The 24883-nt window shown below is 51.8% G+C and overlaps 1 protein-coding gene across 1 annotated transcript in view; it reads right to left on the minus strand.

Moving 5' to 3' along the window:
* Window positions 1–24883, minus strand: part of GPCPD1 (glycerophosphocholine phosphodiesterase 1) — a 941421-nt gene that overhangs the window by 51290 nt on the left and 865248 nt on the right. The window contains exon 18 of the mRNA XM_086927681.1: window positions 13851–13986. Coding sequence (XP_086783807.1) covers window positions 13851–13986 — 136 coding nt within the window. The remainder of the gene's footprint in view (window positions 1–13850; window positions 13987–24883) is intronic.

The following is a 24883-nucleotide window of genomic DNA, read 5'->3' on the forward strand; positions in this document are numbered from 1 at the left end:
AGCAATAACATTGCGCAAAACTAAAATCAGTCACCACCTGTGACAGTCCCTGTGTCCCAATGTCAGGGCCTAAACGTAGCAGTTGCCCACAAAGTGCTGGGCAACTGGTGCAGGGAAAGTTAGGGCAACGTTGGAGCCTCTCTGGCTCAGGAACCACCACTGTGGCACTGCGGAGCCTCTCTGGGCTCTGGACAAGAACTGGTGCCCTGAGCCTCTCTCAGGCTCTTCAACTCGAAATAGGCACTCGAGCCTCTCAGGGCTCGCAAAGCAAAAGGCAGGCTGGAGCCTCTCTGGGCTCAAGAACGAGGAAATGGCACCCTCAGAGCCTCAAAGGCTCTGCTTTCCAGAACAACTGTGCCCCAGAGCCTCTCAGGGCTCTCAAAACAACTATGGGCACAAGAGCTTCTCGGGGCCCAATGAACAATGGCCACGTTGGAGTCCCTCTCGGGGGACTCTGAGCAAGGACAAATGCACCCCAGAGCCTCACAGGCTCACGAACAAAGAACTGCCTTCGAGCCTCTCAGGGCTCGCGAAACAAGGGTGCCGGCAATCGAGCCTCGCAAGGCTCGCAAACAGGAAATGCCCCCAAGAGCCTCTTAGGCTCACAAACAACAAGGTGCGGCTTTCTGGGCCGGTGGGGGTCCCTCACAGGGGACTCAGAGCAGGGGCAACAGCCCCAAGAGCCTCAACCGGCTCTACCCAAAGAAATGCTCTCTTGAAGCCCTCGTGGCTTCACTCTGCACTTTAGCGCTATCTCGCGCTACCTGAAGGAGAGGGGGGGGGCGGACACAATGTGTCCCGGCGCCCCTCCCTCCAGCACTGCCCCACTCACCGGCTTCGCGCTGGGTTCCAGCCGAGTCTCTCCTGGGCGGGCCCTGCACGAGAGCTCCCGCTCCTCGGGGGCTCTCTACACACTTCTCCTTGGTTTTCCTGCTCCTCGCTGGGCTCCGGGGTTCTCCCTCGTCCTCGGGAGCCCCGGGGGCGGGACGCCGGCTGCAAGGCGGGACTTCCGGTCGGCCCGCCACCTGATTGGCCGGCCGGCCAACCACTTCCGGGTCGCCGCGGGCAGCGCGGCGGCTCGCTTTAGGCAGGCAGGCGGGATCCCATTATCCGAGGAGTGGGCCCCCTCGTGATAAATTACGAAAGCGGGCAAAATAAAGCGGCAATGAGCGGGGTGGCACCCGCGCCGCCAAATCACCACACGGGGCGATCAGATGCCGGGTGGGCACCGGCTGTGCACACCAAGCGCTAGCAGCGCTAGAAACGAAGGACAGGCGCTCCCAAGCGCCTCCAGGACAAAATACAGCGCTCACAGCGCTAGGGGCAAAATCAAGCGCTTTCAAGCGCTAGGTAGGAGATTTCAGCGCTCCCCAGCGCTGAAGGGCAGAGAGCAGCGCTCTCAGGCTGCAGGCAAGGAGTCCTCAGTGCTCCCCAGCACTGGAGGACAGGACAAGGCTCCAGCAGGGGCTGGAGGCAGGCAGGGGGGCAAGGCTGGGCCAGAGCCAGCACACTGGGTCTCCAGGCAGGGAGACACCCCAAGTGGCGGTCCTCCTGGCCCCAGCAGCAGCAACAGCCCCCTCTGGCAGGATCCAAAAGCAGAACATTTTCTAAGGGGACACAGCCCCTTCTTTATACTGTAAAATCCTTTGTTTCAAGGTGCAGGGTGGGGGGAAAACCAGTTTCAGCTGGCTTTGGAGCACTCTTGATGGCCCAACCACCCATTTCTTTCACTGGGGAGGCTAGGGTCGTTAGACACACCACAGGGGTGCGGAGCCAGCATTGTGTGGGGAAAACCCAGCCCATCCAGGACACAGGTGCACTCCTCCCACACATCACTCATGCTAATCTCCCACTCACCACTGGGCAAACCCATCTAGACTTCCTGGAGCCTGGCATGCCAGCCAGCTCCAGCCAATCACGCTCCAGCACCCTCACTGCACACATATCTCAATGTCCGGAAGTAGCACTTCCCTTCTAGACACATACATGCCGCATACACCATCTCGCAGCATTCACTCTCACGAGTTTACACATACTAAACTCGAGCCTGCACTCCCCACGCATCAGGAACTACCAGGGACACACACATTCCCCATGCATTCCTATGGGAGGGCAGGCCAGCCATACTACACGCACGCACTTTCACTCTGGGACTCAGGGGAAAGTGCGCAGAGACCCGAAAATCACTGACACAGGATCACACATAAGGCAAAAAGTTCAGGGGTGAGCCAGCCCTGCGGGCCAAGTCCAACACAACCCCCTTCCAGCCAAAACGCAGGGGAGAACAATCACCACCGTGATGGACTTCCCTGCTTGGGGCAATAGAACACGGACGCAGGCCCGCCACTGCCGGGACACCCTCCTGTTCTATGCCACAGTGAACCCCTAGGGTTCCTTCTAAAGCTACTGTAAGGACCAACTGGGCTACCCCACTGGTACTCCTCAGCTGTCCGCGGCCAGGACCAGGCCCTAGGCCACCCAGGTGCCACCGGTCCTTGCCAATTCGCAGAGCGGGGGGTAGTAACCCCTGGCACATAGTATCCATTCTCCACTCTCCCTGTCTGCAAGACAGGACTAGACTGCCACTGGTTCTCCAGCCTAGGGCCTACAACCTCAGGCGGACCAGGAGTCTCGGGGAAGGCTCTCCTCCCCCTACCTCTTCTTCTAGGGTTCCTCCTCCTCCTGCGAGGGGTACCCTTACAACGCCACTCCAACCCAGAGTTTAACCCCTCAGGTTGCACCGGGGTCAGAGGTGGGCTTTCCCACCCTCTGCACCCCCTTCCAGAGGTCTGCCCTCTCCCAACTGGAGAAGTTCCTCTGGAAGAAGAACAAGTCAGGACACTGGTTACAGTCGTCCTACCCTTCAGGTCAGGCTTAACCTGAACCTGGCCTCCCAACCTCCGGTCTAAAACCTTTGGTGGAACAATTGCCTGGCACTCCAGGACTTCTGGGGACTCACACGCAATCCCCCTGAGGCTGACACATGACCCATGTGTCGTGTGACTGTCTGTCTGGCGCAGATCTCCCGCCTCCTGTCCACCTGACAGTGCGCAAAGATCCCCCAGACCAGAAGTGGCGCCACCCGGGTCCTCCCAAGAAGATCTAGCCCAACTGGCTAGTCTCTGGTCCACTGGTGCATCCACTGGGAAACTCATCCCCCAATCACTCCTCACGCTGGACTCCTGTACCCTCCCTACCGGAGCGGTACTGCCAGACTCTAGAACCACAGGAGCTCTGGTTACAGACGCTCCAGGTCCTCTACTCACTAGGAGATCCTCCTCAAGGGTACTAACAGGACAGCCTAGGTCCCCAACCTGGTGTTCCCTCAAGAAACCACCCAGGTTCTGAGACAGGGCTTCGGGCCTCTGGGGGCGCTCAGCCACCCACTGACTCCTGCTCCACTGAGCCAGGTAGTCAGCCCCTCCACCTTTCTCACTATACTGGGACCTAACTGGGCTACACTGAGCCTCTTCCACCACGCTGGGCTGGAAGATACCTATACCACTACTGTTGGACTCACTCACTAGGGACTCTAAAGAACCTCTTGCACTCTCCCAGCGCTCTGCTTCATCTGCAAGGCCCCAAGGACAAAAACACTTCAACTTCAGCAGGTGCTGACGCAACTCTGGACAAACAACACTGAGCTACTGCTCTTTGAGGAACATATTTACCACACTGTCCACCTCATCATCCACCTCATCGTCCAAGTTAGCCTTCAGCCAGTCCCACATTGCATCTGAACAGTCATCCACAAAATACTTCCATTTCTGGTGAGACGGTTTCTGAAGGTTCCTAAACCTCAACCTATTCTCCTCCTCTGGAGAAACAGGAACCATACTCGGGGAACTGGGAGTGGGACTGTCAACACCAACACTTAAAAAGCTGCCACCACTGGACTCAACCCTCCCTGGGGGATCCAGACCATTATGACTGCGGTCAGGGGATAACCTACACTCTAGGGCTATCTTTTCCCTGGCCAAGGCCCTCTCAGCCTCTGCAGTCCGCTCATTCACACCCAGCTGCGCCATCTCTCTGGCATGCTCTAACCTGAGCTTCTTCATGGCCAGCTGGTGCTCCCTCTCTTCTCTCCTATCCACCCACTCCTCTGGGGACAGGGAAAGGGATGGGGTGCTACATCTGACACTGGACCCAGCAAGGGACTCCCTATCTAGGGGGTACTCGCTCTCTGCTGGCGCCCATCCACTGTCAAACTCACTCTCCACATCAGACTCTTCAGGGCTCCCCTCAGACCCACCACCCTCAAGGTGTGCCGTCCGGGCCCTCTCCCTCTCACTGTGCTCACGCTCCCAGTCACTCTTCTGCCACAGGATCATGTTATCCCTAAGCTTGGACTGGGTGTCTGACTCACTCACTGGGATGTCTCTCTCCTTACATAACCGTACCAACTCATGCACACTGTACTTAAACAGGCCACAAAGGTTAAAAGGAGATTCCATCTTGACAGGATGCTCACAGACACATGCAACACAAGGGACCTAGCAATCTGAAGTAAAAGTACACAATTCCAAAACTTCCACACTCTCCTTAAAAAAAAGAACTCACTCATGCGTCCAGGGAAACACGCCATTCATCCACACACACCCTCCCCTCGGAAAGGCAGTTTCTACCACCCCTGACTTCTCAACCTGACCACATGTGACACAGGTACCAAACTCTGGAAGCAGGGCGGGGGACAAATGTACTGAACACAATTATCAAATGACACTCTTCAGGAGAAGAAACAATGGAATTTTACCAAAAACAATAACCCCCAAAATGTGGTTATCTAACAAATGTAGAGCTTTGAAGTGTGGCCTGTCGCCACTGTGGTACAGCGCAAACACAAATCCTTATCCTCACCGCTTGCCGCCAATGTTGGAAATGGGATCCCTGGCTGGCCAGGGCTTTCGCCAAAGTCAGTCAGAGACCACCACTCCCAAGTCAGGGCAAGGGAGTTACACGCCAAGATAACCCCTACTCGCCCTCTAGGTAACGTGGCTCTGGCAGCAAGGCTAAACTTGGAGGCGATGTAAGTTAAGTATTTGCGCACGCACCCCAGCAACAACAACCAAAGGCCCACCACAAAGGAAAACTCCACACAAGGTTATATAAAAATAGCCTTTGTATTATAATAAATATACATCAGATAAAACACACATCTTGTTACACTGTGCCAACAGGCACAGGCGGAATTTACAAGGGATATTTGTACAGGACAAGGCCACTTGGACCACTGTCAAGGGTATCAGCACTTTTAGAAGCAATACTTTCAGAAATAGCACTTTAGAAAGTAAAATCAGTGTAGCACACAATATAAACATAGAGCACACACCCAGTAATCACTGGTAACAGGACCTCACTAGCACCACCTGTACTAGGGAGAAAACAACCACCTACACATCACAATACCTGTAGGGGTGTAAAAACAAAACACATGATGCATTAACATTCAGAGGTGTAGCAATAACATTGCGCAAAACTAAAATCAGTCACCACCTGTGACAGTCCCTGTGTCCCAATGTCAGGGCCTAAACGTAGCAGTTGCCCACAAAGTGCTGGGCAACTGGTGCAGGGAAAGTTAGGGCAACGTTGGAGCCTCTCTGGCTCAGGAACCACCACTGTGGCACTGCGGAGCCTCTCTGGGCTCTGGACAAGAACTGGTGCCCTGAGCCTCTCTCAGGCTCTTCAACTCGAAATAGGCACTCGAGCCTCTCAGGGCTCGCAAAGCAAAAGGCAGGCTGGAGCCTCTCTGGGCTCAAGAACGAGGAAATGGCACCCTCAGAGCCTCGCAGGCTCTGCTTTCCAGAATAACTGTGCCCCAGAGCCTCTCAGGGCTCTCAAAACGACTATGGGCACAAGAGCCTCTCGGGGCCCAATGAACAATGGCCACGTTGGAGTCCCTCTCGGGGGACTCGGAGCAAGGACAAATGCACCCCAGAGCCTCACAGGCTCACGAACAAAGAACTGCCCTCGAGCCTCTCAGGGCTCGCGAAACAGGAAATGCCCCCAAGAGCCTCTTAGGCTCACAAACAACAAGGTGCGGCTTTCTGGGCCGGTGGGGGTCCCTCACGGGGGACTCAGAGCAGGGGCAACAGCCCCAAGAGCCTCAACCGGCTCTACCCAAAGAAATGCTCTCTTGAAGCCCTCGTGGCTTCACTCCGTACTTTAGCGCTATCTCGCGCTACCAGAAGGAGAGGGGGGGGGGGGGGCGATCAGATGCCGGGTGGGCACCGGCTGTGCACACCAAGCGCTAGCAGCGCTAGAAACGAAGGGCAGGCGCTCCCAAGGACAAAATACAGAGCTCACAGCGCTAGGGGCAAAATCAAGCGCTTTCAAGCGCTAGGTAGGAGATTTCAGCGCTCCCCAGCGCTGAAGGGCAGAGAGCAGCTCTCTCAGGCTGCAGGCAAGGAGTCCTCAGTGCTCCCCAGCACTGGAGGACAGGACAAGGCTCCAGCAGGGGCTGGAGGCAGGCAGGGGGGCAAGGCTGGGCCAGAGCCAGCACACTGGGTCTCCAGGCAGGGAGACACCCCAAGTGGTGGTCCTCCTGGCCCCAGCAGCAGCAACAGCCCCCTCTGGCAGGATCCAAAAGCAGAACATTTTCTAAGGGGACACAGCCCCTTCTTTATACTGTAAAATCCTTTGTTTCAAGGTGCAGGGTGGGGGGAAAACCAGTTTCAGCTGGCTTTGGAGCACTCTTGATGGCCCAACCACCCATTTCTTTCACTGGGGAGGCTAGGGTCGTTAGACACACCACAGATGGGCGGAGCCAGCATTGTGTGGGGAAAACCCAGCCCATCCAGGACACAGGTACACTCCTCCCACACATCACTCATGCTAATCTCCCACTCACCACCGGGCAAACCCATCTAGACTTCCTGGAGCCTGGCATGCCAGCCAGCTCCAGCCAATCACGCTCCAGCACCCTCACTGCACACATATCTCAATGTCCAGAAGTAGCACTTCCCTTCTAGACACATACATGCCGCATACACCATCTCGCAGCATTCACTCTCACGAGTTTACACATACTAAACTCGAGCCTGCACTCCCCACGCATCAGGAACTACCAGGGACACACACATTCCCCATGCATTCCTATGGGAGGGCAGCCCAGCCATACTACACGCACGCACTTTCACTCTGGGACTCAGGGGAAAGTGCGCAGAGACCCGAAAATCACTGACACAGGGTCACACATAAGGCAAAAAGTTCAGGGGTGAGCCAGCCCTGCGGGCCAAGTCCAACACTCACCCTGTGTGCTGAGGTGATGGCTACCAAAAAGGCAGCTTTCCAGGAGAAGTGCTGCAAAGATGCCTTACGAATAGGCTCGAAAGGAGCACCTATCAACTTGGTAAGTACTATGTTAAGCTCCAAGGGAGGAGAGGAGGACCTCACTGGTGGAAACACTTTAAACCCCTCTAAGAAATCTTTGACCACAGGCTTCCTATAGGCTGTTTCTGCCGCTAAGTGAACCCTGATGGAGGGGTACTTCAGGCCTGACCTTGCCAAATGCAATAAGTATGGGAGAATCACCTGCTCCTGACCTTGGATTGGGTCAAGAGAATTGTCCATACACCAAATGTAAAATCTCTTCCACTTGAAAGCTTAACACTTTCTAGTGGAGGGCCTCTTTGCCTCTTTAAGAATGTTAATGCAGTCAGCTGAAAGCTCTAGATGGCCATATTGGATGACCTCAGGAGCCATGCCGTCAATCAAAGGGAAGGAAGGTTGGGGTGAAACACCCTCCCCTCGTCCTTGGTCAGCAAGTCTGGGCAGCAGGGCAGTCTCAGGTGAGGAACCTCCGACAACTGGAGGAGATCCGGGTACCACCACTGGCATGGCAACTCCGGCGCTATCAGGATCATCCTGGTGTTGGTCCTGTAGAATTTCTTTATCACCATCACCGCCGGAATTAGAGCAGTGGAGGAAATGCGTACAGCAATGCCTGAGACCAGCTGATCAAAAGTGCATTCCCCGTGATCCCTGCTGGGGGAATCTGGACACGAAGACTGGGCATTTTGCATTTTCCACGTCTGCAAACAGATCTAGGTCTGGCACTCCCCATTGCCGAAACACCTCCTGAGCGACGTCGTCCTTGAGCACCCAGTCGTACGCTTCTACGAAGTCTCTGCTTAGGCCGTCTGCCTGAACGTTCAGGATTCCTGGAAGGTGAACTGCCACGATGGAGTGACCTCTCGCCAGAAGCCAGCGCCAAATGGATTGAACTTCCAGAGACTGAACTCGTGACCTGGTGCCTCCTTGTTTGTTCAAATAGAACATTGTTGTCGGTCTGAACTTGAATGTGGTTGGAGTGCAGAGAAGGGTACAGGGACTAGAGCGCCAGATAGACAACCCGGAGCTCCAAGAAGTTGATAGGGCAGCTTCTTTCTGTTTCGGACCAGAGACCTTGTACCTGAAGCTGGTCCATATGAGCACCCCAGCCGTGCATTGAGGCATCTGTGACCACTGTCTGCGATGGAGGCCACTAATGAAACGTGACTCCTTGCAGTAGGTGAGAACGTTCATCCACCATCTGATAGAGTCTCTAGCACCTTGGTGGAGAGACAGATGATCTTCCCAGTGGCCTGACCTCTGAGACCATTGGTCCTCGAGTGCCTGCTGCAGAGGTCTCATGTGAAGGCGTGCATTGGGCACAATGTAGATGCACGAGGCCATCGATCCCAGTAGTGACAACACTTGTCTGGCAGTAGGGCTTTGGATGTCTAGAAGGGTGCGGCACTTCAGAAGCATTGATGACAATCTCTCCTACGAAGGAGACACGCTTGCCTCTGTAGAGTCCAGGGAGGCGCCCAGATAGTGTATTCGTTGGGTGGGATGAGTACAGACTTCTTGTGGTTGACCTGCAACCCCAAAGAATGCATCAGGTTGAGACAGTGAGAGAGATAGCTCTGAAGCAGAATAGGTGTGGAGCTTTTTAGGAGCCAATCGTCTAGGTAGGGATAGACGAAGATCTTCCGCCTGCGGAGGAAGGCAGCCACTGCTGCCATGCACTTGGAGAATGTCCGTGGGGCGGATTTGAGGCCGAACGGAAGCACTCAATACTGGTAGTGGTGACTGGCTATCTGAAACCTGAGAGATTTTCAATGCTTTATTGAGACAGGTATATAAAAGTAAGCGTCCTGCAGGTCGATGGCACACATCCAGTCTCCCTGGTGAAGGTGTGGAAAGATCTCGTGCAGGGCTAGCATACAAAATGTTTTCTTTCTGATAAAACTGTTCAGCAGGCGTAGGTCGAGGATAGGTCTGTACTCTTTGGCTACTCCTCGCTTTTGGACTAGAAAATAGCAGGAGTATACTCCCGGATTTCTTCGCATGGGAGGGACCTCCTCTACGGCCGTTTTTGCGAGAAGGGTAGGAACTTCGTCTTTCAACAGCTGACTTTGAAGTTAAGGAAGGCGCTTGAATTGCGGAGGAGACTTGAACCTCAGCAATCAACCATGCTGCACAATACTCAGCACCCAGCTGTCACTTGTTATGGTTTTCCACTCTTCCAGGTGACAAGGCACACTCCCTCCCCCCGAAATGTGGCAAAAGGTTGCGGAGGAAGCAACGACTCAAGGTTTGGGGAGCCTGCTTGGAGGTGGACTGTTGCTTGGTGTTATTGCCTCTACCTCTCCCAGGGCGTCTTTGTTGGAACGGAGCTCTTTGCTGGTTCTGGGCGGACCATTGAGGGGTTTGAACCCTCTGTTGGTACGAACTTTTGTCGCTCTAACGGAAACGTTTCTTAAACTCCTTGCGTTTCTCGAGACCCACAGCCCTTACAGTGTCCATCTCAGCCTTCATCTTGTTCATCTCCTCATCAGCGTGAGCCCCAAACAGAGATGAACCATTGAAAAGGAGGTTCAGCATTTTCTTATGAGCATCAGGCTTGAGGCCTGTGAGGTGCAGCCAAGCCGAACGTCGTGAGCAGACTCCATGGAAGTAGCCATGAGCAGCACGATCTGAAGCATCCGCTGCAGCACTTATTACTTGATTGGCTACAAGCCCTCCTTCCTGTAGGATTTCGGTGAAATCCTGCCAGTCTTCTTTGGGAAGCTTCTCGGCGAAACGTGTGAGAGAGTCCCAAAGAGATCTGTAGTATCTCCCGAGAAGGGCAGAGGCACTGGCAACCTTCATGTATGACGCTGAAGTGTTGCACATCTTCCTCCCATACGAGTCCATTTGTTTGCTATCCTTCTCAGGAGGCACCGAGGACGAGGTGGAAGCGGAGTGGGATTTCATGGCTGCAGCCACAATGACCGAATCAGCTGGTGGATCAGTCCAGAGAAACAAGGGGTTCTCTGCTGGAGCCTTGTATTTTTTGGCAATTCCGGATGGTACAGAACCCACCGTCACAGTAGTGAGGAAGGTGGCCGCAATCCAGGTACCAGTAGTAGCAGCGGTCTAGGAGCTGTCCGGTGATGCAGGGTATCAAAGATCACAGACGTGAGAACCACCAGGGTATGCAAAGTGATGTTGAGTTTGCACCCCTACCCAGCACATCTGTAAATGTAGAGATGTTATCTATGGGTGACACCCGTGAAGGAGAAGGTCGGAAAGTAGTCCCGGACCGCCGATCTTGTAGAAGAAGACCATGTAGGTGATCTTGTGCGCCGCGCCTTCTCTTATGGGGCCTGTCGTGATGACGGCTGTGACAACCCCTGGACCTAGACCGACGTATGGAAGGGGATCTTGGCCTGGAAGGTGCCCTTGGTTTGGAAGGTGATCTTGGCCTGGGAGGCGATCTTGGGCTCTTAGGGGGAGACTTGAAGGTCTAGCCGGAGTGCTTGTCCGAGGAGTAGGACCAGATGGTGAGTACGTGCGGGAGTAATCTGAGTCCAGACTACTGCGGCCACCTGACACAGCACTCTGCGGAGGGCGATGTGACAAACTGCGATATTTCCCCTCCGCAGGTTTGGGGAATACTTCTGGCGAGATCTCCACAATGTGCAGTCCTGGATATGATGACCGGTCTCCTGACTATGATCTGGACCCGGGATCTGACTGCCTCGGGGCCTCCGCAATCCCTGTGACCTCTTCTCTCGACGTAGAGTGCTTCGACGTCGATGATGTCTGAGTCACCATCGGCGTTGAGTGGGTTCTCGATGGTCTTGACGTTGTTCGTCCACGACGATGAGGTGACCTCGACGGCGACCTTCGGCATCTAGTTTGTGATCTCGACGCCGATCTGCTACGACGCTGAGTCGACGGCATATTGCCATGGCGTCGTGTTGACAGCGACCCTCCATGGCGCCGTGTCGATGTTAATCTCTTTTACGTCGAGTGGTGGGATCTTGACGATCCTCTCGACGGCCGAACGCCAGCCGGCGGCGATATGTTAGCCGTTATAACTCTAGATGCTGATCCCCTTGAAGGTGGCAGAGAGACTAATAAAAACAAAGCTAAAAAGCCACCTCATTACAAACAGAATGGCTTTAACTTAAACGAGGGCGAGATCTATTGCATTTTCAATGCTTGTTTACTTTGGTTCCATCAAGAAGGCATTCAGATGTGTCACACATTTGCCATAAATTCTGAATGTTAGCACTCTAGTTGCACATTAGATCACTGTAGTAAAGCTACTGCTCACCAGGGACGTCTGCTGCTGGTATTCAAAGTGCATGTTTCAGTCTGCATGTCAGAATTTTTTTAATGAAATAGAAGAGGATTTGAGAAGTCACTCAAAATGATCCCATATTTTTCTTTCTGAAGCACTAATCATACTTTCTATGGCAAAATTAACCCCCTCATGTTGTTCCTTTTTAAATTGAGTGTTTTCAGACTTACCACTTCATTCCAATCAAGATGGCTTCTGGTGTGCCATACTTTTGTCATAAGTAAGACTGTTAGCGCTCTAGTTGTTCTTTAGAACACTCTGGGACATTCTGTCATTGGGCTATACTTGGGGTACATCTGGGTGATATTTGGGCTACATTTAGGCTCTTTTGTCTCTGGTGGCCATCCTGGGAGACTGTATGTCAGAATTTTTTAATGAAATTGAAGAGGGTTTGAGAAGTCACTCAAAATGTGCCCTAATTTTTCTTTCTGCAGCACTAATCATAATTCATATGGCAAAATATACCCCCTCATTTTGTTCCTTTTTAAATTAAATGTTTTAAGAGTTACCACTTTATTCCAATCAAGATGGCTTCAGGTGTGCCATACCTTTGTAATAAGTAGGACTGTTAGCGCTCTAGTTGTTCTTTAGAACACTCTAGGAGGCTGCAGTAGAACACAAAGGAATCAACTGACAGTCTCTGTCCTTGTTGGATGTACATGTTTTACTGAGAATGTCAGACTTCATTTTCACATGACTGAGAAAGATAATGTGAATTTACAGAAAATATGCTTTCAGTTTAGCTTATAGATCCCCTTCCAAACCACTGTGGGAAAATCATGAGATATTAGTTTTCTTTCAAACAATATTCATGATATCACAGCAGAAGGTTTTTTCACATGGTAAAATCACCTTAGAACCCACCACAATTCCTAAAACGAGTATGGTACCATCAACAAATGATTTATAATGTAACTAAAGTCCTAAAACCCTCTATTAACTACAATGCTTTTTAATGAGGTGCTATCATGTATATTGGTCCCAAGATGGCTGCCAACACTTCTTGGATGAAGTGCTGACAGCCAATCAGATCAGATGTGTGGTTAGGCTCCGCCCAGATATATATCTTTTTTTGAACCTAAATTACTCAAACTCCACTGGAGCACATATATTGAGACCTAGCAAAGGCACATCGGGCTAACAGTCCCTACAATTTTGCCAAGTTTCGTGCAAATCCATTCAGCCGTTCGAGCTAAAAGTGAGGCCAACCGCCCTATGGAAATTAACATGGGAAAAACGCGTTTTGGGACCCCCCTTTTTTCTCGGCCCCCCCTTGATGAAACCCCCCCAAATTGTCAGGGGCTGCTCAGAAACAAAATGTTCCATTTTCCTGAAAATTTCAGCCAATTCCGTCCACAAACGCCAAAGTTATTAGACATAGAATTTTCAAAAATCCCATTGAGAAAAAATCCTAACTATATATACCTACTGGCGACCGCCAGTAGGTAATATATATATATATATATATACATATACATACTCCGGGATCCCGCACATGGGCGGGGATTATTCATAGATTATGACTATTGACGAGTATCCCCTGGATGAGAACTTTACACTTTCTTTATTTGTATTAGCTACATCTCTTTACTGCTAAAACAAAAATCAGAACACAAACTTTATCTTCTGGCAGCCCAAAGATGGTCAGCGACATGTGTTGAGAAATCCTGGTGACTTGTGTCATAGGCAGTTTTTACATTCAGTGAGGGTGTTTGCTAAAAGAGTGGAAACCTATTATTTGGTAGCAAAATGATCTGGACTCTAATGAATCACAACACCCAATACTCAAGCATAAACGTTGACACTATAAAATTCGGTAAGCAATGTCACACAAAATATTAAGTTCTCAAAGCCAATCACACATCAGAATACTAAGCTAACTTCTAAAAAGGGGTAAATAAGCATGAAGTTTCTTGTGCACCCAAAAATTATTTAAAATAAGTCTTAACTAGAAGCATCTAAACATTGTGGTACAGAGCACGTGATCACCATTCAGCACACAATAATGACAGAAAATAATGTCAGAGAAATAGAAACCATGCCAGTTAAGCAAGTCAAACGCAAACATTAAAACAAAATCATATGATGACTGGATTACTAATATTTTGTAAAAGTAGAAGCCAAAAAGGGTAAGAAAACAGTTGAGCTAGTCATTGACTATATTAGGTGACAAAAACGCAAATACATATTTTGGCACTACTGCAATTAAAGATTTAAAGATGGCTGTGCTTACCAGAATGTCTTCAAACTGTGCAAAACTCATAGCAATCTGTGTTGTACGGCTTCTAAGGTCCATAAGTTCTGGATAAATCTCAGACTGTCCTTGAGTTAAAAATAGTATGGGGTACTTGTTTTGTTTCAACCGAACCCTGAAAAAGAATATTTATATTTGAGAATAAACAAGAGCGTTTAAGCTCACTCTGTAAACAGTGTTTGCAATAGGAATAATGCAATCCAGTCTTTGCTAAGGATTGTGCTACATCATTTAGACCAGTACCGACCCTGAAAATTAATTTCAACCGTACTTACCAGTAACTTTAATTTCCTTCCATAGGATATCATTGCCTGCTTTTTATCAGAAAAAGTTTCTAAGTGTCGATTTTTGAAACTTACAAATATTCTTTAAAAATCGTGCCAACGATAAAAACGTAATTACTTGCCTGCTTTAGATATATGTTCCAGTGCTGAACCTAGGAGCCCAGCACTGGATTTCAAAAGTAACGCGAACATACTTTACCTGCCAACTGAATTTCCTTCCATAGGATAACATTGGTAATTCGACCTATAAAAGTTTGTGTCAACTTTTAAAATACAATAATATTCCTTAAAAATCACTACTGTAACCAAAACGCTTTTACTTAACTGTTTACAGAGCATGTCCCAGGACTGAATCTAGGATCCAGCCCTGTGGTTAGAAAAGTAATCTACAAAGTAACTAATTGCATTTAACTAGAAATTCCCATTGAGCTCAATGTTGCATTGTGTTTGAAATTGTGTTGCCTCTTGCAACAACTGTACCTATTGTAATCAAAAAGTCTTAAGCCTATTTGAAAAGTATTTAACTACAGTAACTCATTCTGAGAAAGCATATTTTGATACCTTGTTGGTTCTAACATAAAACTATATCTTTTGTTACAAAACAATTGGCCTAGAGTTCAGTTCTTGAGTGTGTGCGACCATTTGCTGTGTGTGTACAAAAAATGCTTTACACTGTCCTCAGATCATGCATTTCTGCTCGACCAAGCTACCACTCTGCCAAACCTCTGGGAACTGTGGTCTCTGTACACACTGTACCTTACTTTGGTCCAGTATATACACAGAGTAACTTTCTTACAATTACAGATAATCAAGCAGGGACACAAAAAAGATGGTCCAACAAAAAAAGCTTTGATTCCCACAAAATCGTCAACAATCAAAAACATTCTTCAGAAATTTGTAGAGTGCATTGCTCCAATTTGCCCAGCCCATAGTGTTTTGAGAGCATGGGTGAATTTACTATTTTGGGTGAGTGGTGTAGTTCATTGGAGCAAAAGTTTAATGTTGGCATTGATTTTGATAATGTTTTGTAATGCTTACATGACCGCTATAATAGATAGTGGCTAGTAAGGTATTAAACAAGTTACTCACCTTCGGTAACAATTTATCTGTAAGCAATATATTAGTTATAGATGTCTTACCTTAGAATTACCCCCAAGCGTAAGAATCCATCCAGAGAACTTTTTTCGTAGCAGTACCCCTGCGCGTCGATAGGTGGCGTTGGTAGACTCCGCGTTAGTCGTCAGAGTCGTGGTCGCCGGAATGACATTGCAGTATCTACTTAGACGCCGCCCTCGCATGCTGACATCACTTCTTTACACAGGAAACCATCCAACAGCTTTTATATGTAACTAATGTTGTATATAGGAAATTATGCATATGCTATAATGCATATGCTATAATGCTGAAATATTTTATCATGTGTCTATAACATTTTTATCGATTTTATCCAATATTATGTTTTATATGAGAAATTAAAATGTATTGCATGTGTAAAAACAGGTTTTGACTATTATTATTTTTTCATATGTGGCAGATGCCACTTTTCATGTGCTAGCAAGTATTGATATTTTGCTTGGGTATTTTTGTATACATATATTAATTGCCCTGACCCAGGAATTTGATTCTTATCAGGGGGTCCTTGTTGTCTTACATATCACTTCTTTACACAACATTCCATGCCAGAAGCGCAGAGCCATGCAAGACACGGACCACAGGTGCACAAAACTAGGCCCTGAAAGGAAGCCCTTAACCCTAGAATTCAGTCTGCCGAATAGGGAGGATGGGTTGGGTGGTACGGAATCTTTAATTAATATATGTCTCTTACAGATGTATCGTTACTGAAGGCAAATAACTTGTTCATGTGAAAGAGACTATTCCTTACCTTAGAATAGATACCCCAGGAATACCAACCCCAGAGGTCGGTCTGCAAACTAAGTTCACACCCGGAAGTCCTGGAGAACTGAGCGGCCAAAGTAGCGGTCTTGAGAATCCAGGCAGTAGTGTTTAGTAAAAGTGTGCAGTGATGCCCACGTTGCTGCCTGGCAGATATCATTAAGTGGGACTCCACGTCCCAAAGCAGAAGTGGCTGCCCTCGCCCTGGTGGAATGCAAATGCAAAAAACAACCCACCTAGAGATGGTCTGTTTCGGCACGGCCCAACCGTTTTTTAGTGCCTACATAACCAACAAAGAGTTGGTCATCCACCTGGAATGGTCTTGTGCGATCCACATAAAAAGATAGCACACGTTTTGAATCCAGATGGTGGAGCCTCTCTCCCTCATTTGAAGAATGTGGAGGCAAAGTGATGGTTTGTCCAATGTGGAAAGAAGAAACCACTTAGGGAAGAAAAGAAGCGATGGTTCTGAGGACAACCTTGTCCGGACGAACAGCAAGAAAAGGAGGTTTAGAGAACAGGGCCTGAAGCTCACTCACCCTGCGAGCATAGGTGATGGCCACTCGAAAAGCAGTCTTTAAAGTTAAAAGTCTGATAGGACAGTTATGTAGGGGCTCAAAAGGAGCGCACATAAGGTATGTCAGAACCAAGTTGAAGTCCCACTGAGGCATTACGAAAGGAATAGGAGGAAAGAGAAGAGTAATGCCCTTAAGAAATCTATTGACAATAGGGGACTTGAAAAGAGAAGGCTGATGACGCCGTGTGGGTCAGCCACCGGCATATTTCAATGGCATGCCCACAAGACCTAAAACCAGGCATCCCTACATGCACCAGAGTAGACTTACAGGAGACAAAAGTCTCAAAAAGGTAGTCAAAAAGTGACTAAGGTACGTGCTCTAACTGGTCTGCGCTTACTGGTGCAGAAAAAGAAAGAACTGACGTCAGCGTGCATGGGTGGCCTACCGGCGGGTAGGGGTACTGCTTACAAAACTTTCCTGATCCAGTCTGACGCCTGGGGATATTCTAAGGTAAGGAATCTATCACTAACGAACAAGTTACTTACCTTCGGTAACGATATATCTGTAAGAAACATTAGTTAGTGTTAGATTCCTTACCTTAGAATATCCCCAGGCGTCAGTCTGGATCCGGAAACTTTTGCGTAGCAGTACCCCTGCGCGTCGGTAGGCGTCGTCTGCAGGCGTCCCCTGCGGCTCCGCGTCCGTCGTCGGCGTCGTGCGCCGTGATGACGTCGCTGGAGTACATAGACGCCGCCTCCGCGCGCTGACGTCAGTTCTTTGCACACAGCTTTTCCGCGCCAGGAGACGCAGAGCCATGAGAGAACCAACACTGGTGCCATGTACAAACTAGGGCCCTGAAAGGGATGACCTTAACCCTAGGTATCAGTTCGCAGAACGGGGAGGATGGGTGGGTTCGGTAAGGAATCTAACACTAACTAATGTTTCTTACAGATATATCGTTACCGAAGGTAAGTAACTTGTTCATCTGAAAGAAACACGTTAGTGTTAGATTCCTTACCTTAGAATACATACCCCAGCAATACCAACCCCGGTGGTGGGTCTGCGAACCAATACAAAACTACACCAGAAAGTCCTGGAGGACAGAACGGCCAAAGAAGCCATCCCTCCGGACTTGACTGTCCAGGCAGTAGTGCCTCGCAAAGATGTGCAGCGAGGCCCACGTAGCCGCCTGGCAAATGTCCTGCAAGGGGACTCCCCGGCCCAGGGCAGTAGTAGCCGCCGTGGCCCGAGTGGAATGGGCCCTCAGCCCAACAGGAGGCTCCTTCCGAGCCAAAGAGTAGCACGCTTTGATGCAGAGGACGACCCATCGAGAGATGGTTCGTTTACAAACCGCCCGTCCCTTCTTCGCACCCACGTAGCCAACAAACAGTTGGTCATCCACCCGGAACTGGCGTGTGCGATCCAAGTAAAATGAAAGCGCACGTTTTGGGTCCAGACGATGGAGCCGCTCTTCATCCTTTGAAGGATGCGGAGGCGGGAAGAAGGAAGGGAGGGTGATGGACTGCCCGATGTGAAAGGCCGAAACAACCTTGGGCAGGAAAGAAGGTCTAGTCCTCAGAACCACCTTGTCAGGATGAATGGACAGGAAAGGAGTTTGGACAGAAAGAGCCTGGAGCTCACTCACCCTCCTGGCAGAGGTGATGGCAACCAGGAAAGCCGTCTTTAAAGTCAGGAGACGGAGAGGGCAAGAATGAAGGGGCTCAAAGGGAGCACACATCAGGAAAGTTAGAACCAGGTTCAAATCCCACTGAGGCATCACAAACGGAACAGGTGGAAACATGTGAGTGATGCCTTTCAAGAATCGAGTTACAATCGGGGATTTGAACAAAGAAGGCTGATCAGGAAGCCTCAAAAAGGCTGAAAGGGCAGAAAGGTAGCCCTTGATAGTGCCCAGAGCAGAGCCCTGCTGGGCAAGAGAAAGAAGAAACAGAAGAACCTCCGAAAGAGGGGCAGAAAGAGGATCCACAGCCTTTGCTGTGCACCATGCCACAAATCTGTTCCACCGACAGGCGTATACCGACTTAGTGGAGGGACGCCTGGCTGCCAGAATAACATCACAGACTTCAGGAGGCAAGTCAAATGGCCTCAACTGCCGCCGCTCAATCTCCAAGCATGGAGGTGGAGACTAGACAGGTTCGGGTGGAGGACCGTCCCCTGCTGCTGCGACAGAAGGTCCTCCTGAAGGGGCAGGCGGATCGGGGGACCGACTGACATGCTGAGTAGCTCGGGATGCCAGTACCTTCGAGCCCAGTCCGGAGCCACAAGGATAACTTGGGCCCGGTCGCGCCTGATCTTCTTCAGCACTCTGGGCAGAAGTGGTATAGGCGGAAAGGCGTATAACAGACCGCAACTCCACTCGCGCCGAAAGGCGTCGCCGTGCGAGTGCCGTCTTGGAAACTCCAACGCGCAGAACTGATGACATTGCGCGTTCTCTTCTGTGGCGAATAGATCTAACCAAGGCTCTCCTCATTGCAGAAAGATGCCTTGCGCCACGTCCGAGTTCAGACGCCATTCGTGATCCATCGAGCACCGACGGCTGAGTTCGTCCGCCCTGGCGTTCAGAGAACCTGCCAGGTGTTGAACCGTCAGAGTCACGCCCTGACGTTCCAGCCATTGCCAGAGGCGCAGAGCCTCCTGGCAAAGGGTCCACGACCCCACTCCGCCCTGTTTGTTGCAGTACCACATGGCGGTGGAGTTGTCGGTGAACACCTGCACTACACTCCCGTTGACAAAGGGGAGGAATGCCTTCAGTGCCAGACGAATCGCCCGCAGCTCCAACAGATTGATATGGAGCCGGGACTCCGCCGGAGACCAGATGCCTCTGATCTCTGCCTCTCCCAAGTGGCCACCCCAGCCCTGGAGGGACGCGTCCGTCACGACAACGTGCTCCGGTTGGGGAAGGGAGAGGGACTTGCCCCTGACCCAATCGCGGTCCGTAAGCCACCACTGCAGTTGTCTCGCAGTGCCCTCCGAGATCAAGACGTGGTCGGACAAGTTGCCCTGATGCTGGGCCCACTGAAACTTCAGGCCCCACTGCAGAGCCCGCATCCGCCACCTGGCGTGATGCACCAGAAGGATGCAGGAAGCCATCAGTCCCAGCAGCCGCAGCGTCAACCTGACCGAGACTCGGGATAGCGGCTGAAAGATGGGAATCAAAGCCTGAATATCCCGAACCCGCCGTTCCGGAGGATAACCCGAAACTGCGCCGAGTCCAGAACCGCTCCGATGAAAAGGAGCTTTTGAGAGGGACACAGGTGTGATTTCGGCACGTTGATGGAGAACCCCAGGTCGTGCAAGAGGTCTGCCGTCATCTGAAGGTGGTGGACGACTGTCTGGGGTGAGCCCGCCTTCAACAACCAGTCGTCTAGGTAGGGGAAGACTGAAACCCCTAACCTGCGCAGATGGGCTGCGACCACCGCCATCACCTTTGTGAACACCCGTGGGGCGCTGGTAAGGCCGAAGGGGAGCACGATAAACTGAAAGTGCTCCTGGCCTACCGTGAACCGCAGGTAACGCCGGTGGGCCGGCAGGACGGGGATGTGAAAATAGGCGTCCTGCAAGTCCAACGCTACCATCCAGTCTTGCGGGTCTAGAGCAGCCAAGACCTGAGCTAACGTCAACATCTTGAACTTCTCCTTCCGGAGGAAGCCGTTGACGTTCCTTAGATCCAAGATAGGACGTAGGCCCCCCTTGTCCTTCTTGGGCACCAGAAAGTAGTGGGAATAACAACCACGCCCTACTTCTGGCCCAGGAACGCGCTCGATGGCCCCCTTGGCCAAGAGGGCCGTAACTTCCTCCTGCAGAAGTGTCAAGTGGTCCCCCGACACACGGTGGTTCTGCGGTGGCATGGCTGGAGGAGAGGTCTCGAAGGGGAGGGAGTAGCCCCTTCGGACAATTTGCAGCACCCACCTGTCCGAAGTGATCGTGCGCCAGTGAGCGTGGTGATGGCGAACCCTGCCACCCACTGGCGTCACATGGGGCCGAAAGCACGGACTAGGAGGATTTTGGGGTAGATGCTGCGGGGGAAGGTGTGGTCTGACCCCGCCGTTGTCCCCGACCGCCACCACGGCGGTTTCCACGGCCGCCACCGCGTTGGAAGGATTGTTGCGGCGCGTGGCTGGCAGCACGTGTGGGGGCGCCCCTTCCTTGGCCACGAAAGGGACGAAACGAACCCGGTTGCTGACGCTGGGTCGAGAGACCCAAGGACTTGGCCGTGACCCTGGAGTCCTTGAAGCGTTCCAGCGCGTGGTCCGCTTTGTCACCGAACAGGTGACAGCCATCAAACGGCATGTCCATCAGGGTATTCTGGACATCAGCCGAAAAATTGGCGGATCTCAGCCAGGCGTGACGACGAATCGCCACCGTCGTAGACATAGCTCTGCCCAGCGAGTCGGTCGTATCAAGACCACACCGAATTGAATATTTCGCTGCATCTCGGCCCTCAGCCACAGCCTGACCGAGCTTTGCCCGCACCTCCATGGGGCATTCTGGCAGCAGCTCCGCGACCGTATCCCACACAGAGTGGGTGTAGCGGCCCAAGAGGCAGGCGGTGTTGCAAGACCGCAGGCCCAAACTAATGGACGAGAAGACCTTTTTGCCAAACTGGTCATACCTCTTGGATTCCCGGTCGGGCGGGGCCGACGGGAATGCGGACTGGGAGGTCGAGGCCTGGATCACCAGACTCTCAGGAGTGGGGTGGGTAGACAGGTACTTGGGGTCGTCCGGACAAGGACGGTGGCGCCTGGCCACGTTCCGATCAACAGGCGCACCTGAAGCGGGCCTGGACCACGTGCCCAACAGAACGTCAGACAAGGCTTCATTAAACGGCAGCAGAGGCTCCAGTGGGCATGACTGCGGTTTGAAGACCTCGGTGAGGATGTTAGGCCTCACGGCCGCGACGGGGAGCTCAAGGTTTAAGGCCTTGGCAGCCCTCATCAGCACCACAGAATAGGCAGCTCCCTCCACCGATGCCACGGAAGGAGGAGAGATCAAACCAGGGTTAGGGGAGTCGTCCAAACCACTGGCATCCCCCAAGTCACCTGTCCAGTCCGGGTCATACTGGCACTCGCGAGCCAGAGGGTCCTCGGACCCCTCCCAACCTTCACCGTACTCCTCATCCTCTCCGTATTCAGAGTCAATGATGAAGACCGGCTCCTCGGGGTTCATGGGCCCCATCGGCGCCGGGACCGGCGTCGAGCGACGCCCGTCCGGCGCCGCGTCCGGCGTCGGAGAAGGTAAGGGGACGGCGCCGCCCGGAGCCGGCGTCGGAACCCCACCGCCGGCCGGAACCGGCAGCGGAGAACCGGCGCCGCGCGGGGGCGGCGTCGGGGGTAACCCCGATGGCAACGGCGCCGGGGAGGCCGGAAGACCAGCCGGCGCCGATCCCGAAGGCCCCTGCGGCGCCGGGGTCGGAGCCGTCGGCGGCGCCGGGGCCGGAGCACCCGACGGCGCCGAGGCAGGGACACCCGAACCGCCAGGGCCCCCAGACGGTAGCACTGGGCCCGAAGGCGCCGTAGGCCCCGTCGGAGAAGCGAGCGCCCTCATGGCCATGAGGAACGCCTCGATCTCCTCAGGCGTCGCACCATGCCCAGGGACCGGAGGGTATGAGGCAGGCCGCGCCGGCGACTCTCGCGGAGCCGCGGGGTCGGGGTCACCCGAGCCCCCGGCCGCATCGCGCGAGCGTCGGGGGGAGTCGGGGGTACGATGACGACGCCCCGACTTCTTGTGCTTCTTACCTGACGAGGATGACGAGTGGCGTCGACTTCCGGAGCGCCCGGCGCGGCTCCGCGACCGCTCCCTCGAACGCTCTCTCGACCTCCGGCCGGACCGGGACCGCTCCCGGTCCCGACGTGGGGCCGACACCCGGAGCTCCAGTAGCTTGCGGGACCGCTCCCGCCTAGCCTTGTTGGTAAGGGCCCGGCAGTCGACGCAGGAGTCCACGTCGTGGTCGGGGCCCAGACACCGGAGGCAGAGGCGGTGATGGTCTGTGACCGACATCGTGCGCTCACAGCCATCGCAATTCTTAAATCCTGGCATCCTATCAGGCACAATAGAGGAAAAAGACAATCGAAAAACTTGGTCAAAGACCGGAGTACTGCTCTTCAGATCTGCGTCCACTGGCGCGGAAAAAAGAAGAACTGACGTCAGCGCGCGGAGGCGGCGTCTATGTACTCCAGCGACGTCATCACGGCGCACGACGCCGACGACGGACGCGGAGCCGCAGGGGACGCCTGCAGACGACGCCTACCGACGCGCAGGGGTACTGCTACGCAAAAGTTTCCGGATCCAGACTGACGCCTGGGGATATTCTAAGGTAAGGAATCTAACACTAACGTGTTTCTTTCAGATGTGTCTTTCAGTTATCCTTAACTATGCATGTCTCCTTAAAAAAACTAGTGTTGAGCTCTCTAGCTGCGGTGTCTGCAACATCTGGGCTTTTGCTTTGTGCTCTTCTGGGAGGTGTTGTACCAATTGCTCCATCTTGTCCCAGTGTGCCCTATCATATCTGGCTAGCAGGGTCTGGGTGTTGGCAATGCGCCAATGATTTGCTGCTTGGCGGCTACTCATTTACCGGAAGCGTCTATTAGTTTTGACTCTTTGTCTGGAGGGGGAGCATCTCCTGTAGTCTGTGAATTGGCCCGTTTACGTGCATTAGAGCCAACCAAGGAGTCTAGTGGTAACTGTCCTTTATTAAAGACTGGATCTGAGGGAGCAGGCTTATATTTGTTATCAATTCTATGGGTGAGAATGCGAGCACGCCCTAGATCTTTAAAGATATCATCGGGATGTCTCATCATACCTTTAAGCATAGTGGGATGTGGCTAGCCCTTTGTGTGCTACTAAGCATTTCAAGAAGGAAATCATTCTCTAGAGATTCCTTGTGTAACTGAAACCTATGATATTCTGCCACTCTAGCTGGCAATTCTAGATATCCTACATTGTCGTCAGAAGGGGAAGGCTTTGCAGGTTGAAGATCTGGGTCGTTGTCTGTAGGTGAATCTGTGTTATAATCCTTCCAGGGGAATATTGGTACAATATTGTCCCCCCATCTCCATCATCGTCAGGTGGTGGTGGTGGAGAGTTAGTTGGTAATATCAGTAAACGCTGCAAAGGCAGAGAAGTTGGTGTAAGGGAACGTGGTGGAGGAGGGGAGGGTTTAGTACCTACATTGTTCCTCTTCAAAGTATATGGTAAAGGGTGTCCTCTGCCTCGGGTTTGCGTTTCTGAGGTGATTTAGTAAGAACATGTCCTGTATGTGGAGTTATATAAAGTTCCTTTTGTTTTGGGTACGATTTGGCTGTTGGGGCATCAAAATTCGGATCCTGCAGCTTCGGAGGAATAGTTTTAGATTTTGGCACCGACGATTTGGGTACCAGGATAGAATTACTTTTTGGCGCGGAAGGTTTCGTGCCGAAGGAGGCTTTGTTTTTGGTGTCAATGATTTCGGCTCCGAAGTGGTTTTCGGCTTTGAGCATTAAGGTTTCAGCTCGGTGCCAGATTTTGGACGTCTCGAACTCGATCCGGTAGTCTTAGTGACGTGTTTCGGTGCCAAGCCAGAGGGCGGGGCATCAGAAGAAATATGCTACTTACCAGTATGCATCTGTTCTTGGCATGTAGGGCTGCTGACATTCCTATCTGTGCATAGATCGCCGCCTAGTGTTGGGTCCGGATGATTGCACATTGATGTCCTGGAAGAGTCTTCGAAGTATCACGAGATAGGTGGCTCCCCCCCTGGACTACAGTGCCCATGGGCATCCTCTCCATCTTCAGATTGTTTTTTCGCCATTGTGGCAGAGATGGAGTGTAATACAGTAAGAGATGACCATGCCTGAGAATGCTTCTGAGTGCTGCGGCCGCGACAGGCACCGGGGAGGAGGGTGGGCGATATGAATGTCAGCAGCCCTACATGCCAAGAACAGATGCATACTGGTAAGTAGCATATTCCGTTCGAGGCATGTGGGCTCCTGAATTCATATCTGTGCATAGAATAAATAGCAGTTACCTCCTTATTGGCAGTTGCCCGTGCCAGCCGCAGCAGTCTGAAAAAGAGTTTTGAGAACAGCCTGTCCTACAGAAGCTTGCTGTTTGGAGTGTACATCTATGCAGTAGTGTTTGGTAAATGTATGTATGGTGGTCCATGTGGCTGCTCTACATATATCCTCTAGAGGAATGTTACCCAGGAAAGCCATGGAAGCCCCTAACTTGCGTGTGGAATGCGTTCGTGGGGGAACTGTTAAAGTGCGTTTAGCCTTTCTGAAGTCTTTTGTCCTGTCAACGTAATACAGGAGAGCCCTTT

Source organism: Lissotriton vulgaris, chromosome 6, assembly GCF_964263255.1.
Source record: "Lissotriton vulgaris chromosome 6, aLisVul1.2, whole genome shotgun sequence".
NCBI classification, from domain to species: Eukaryota; Metazoa; Chordata; class Amphibia; order Caudata; family Salamandridae; genus Lissotriton; species Lissotriton vulgaris.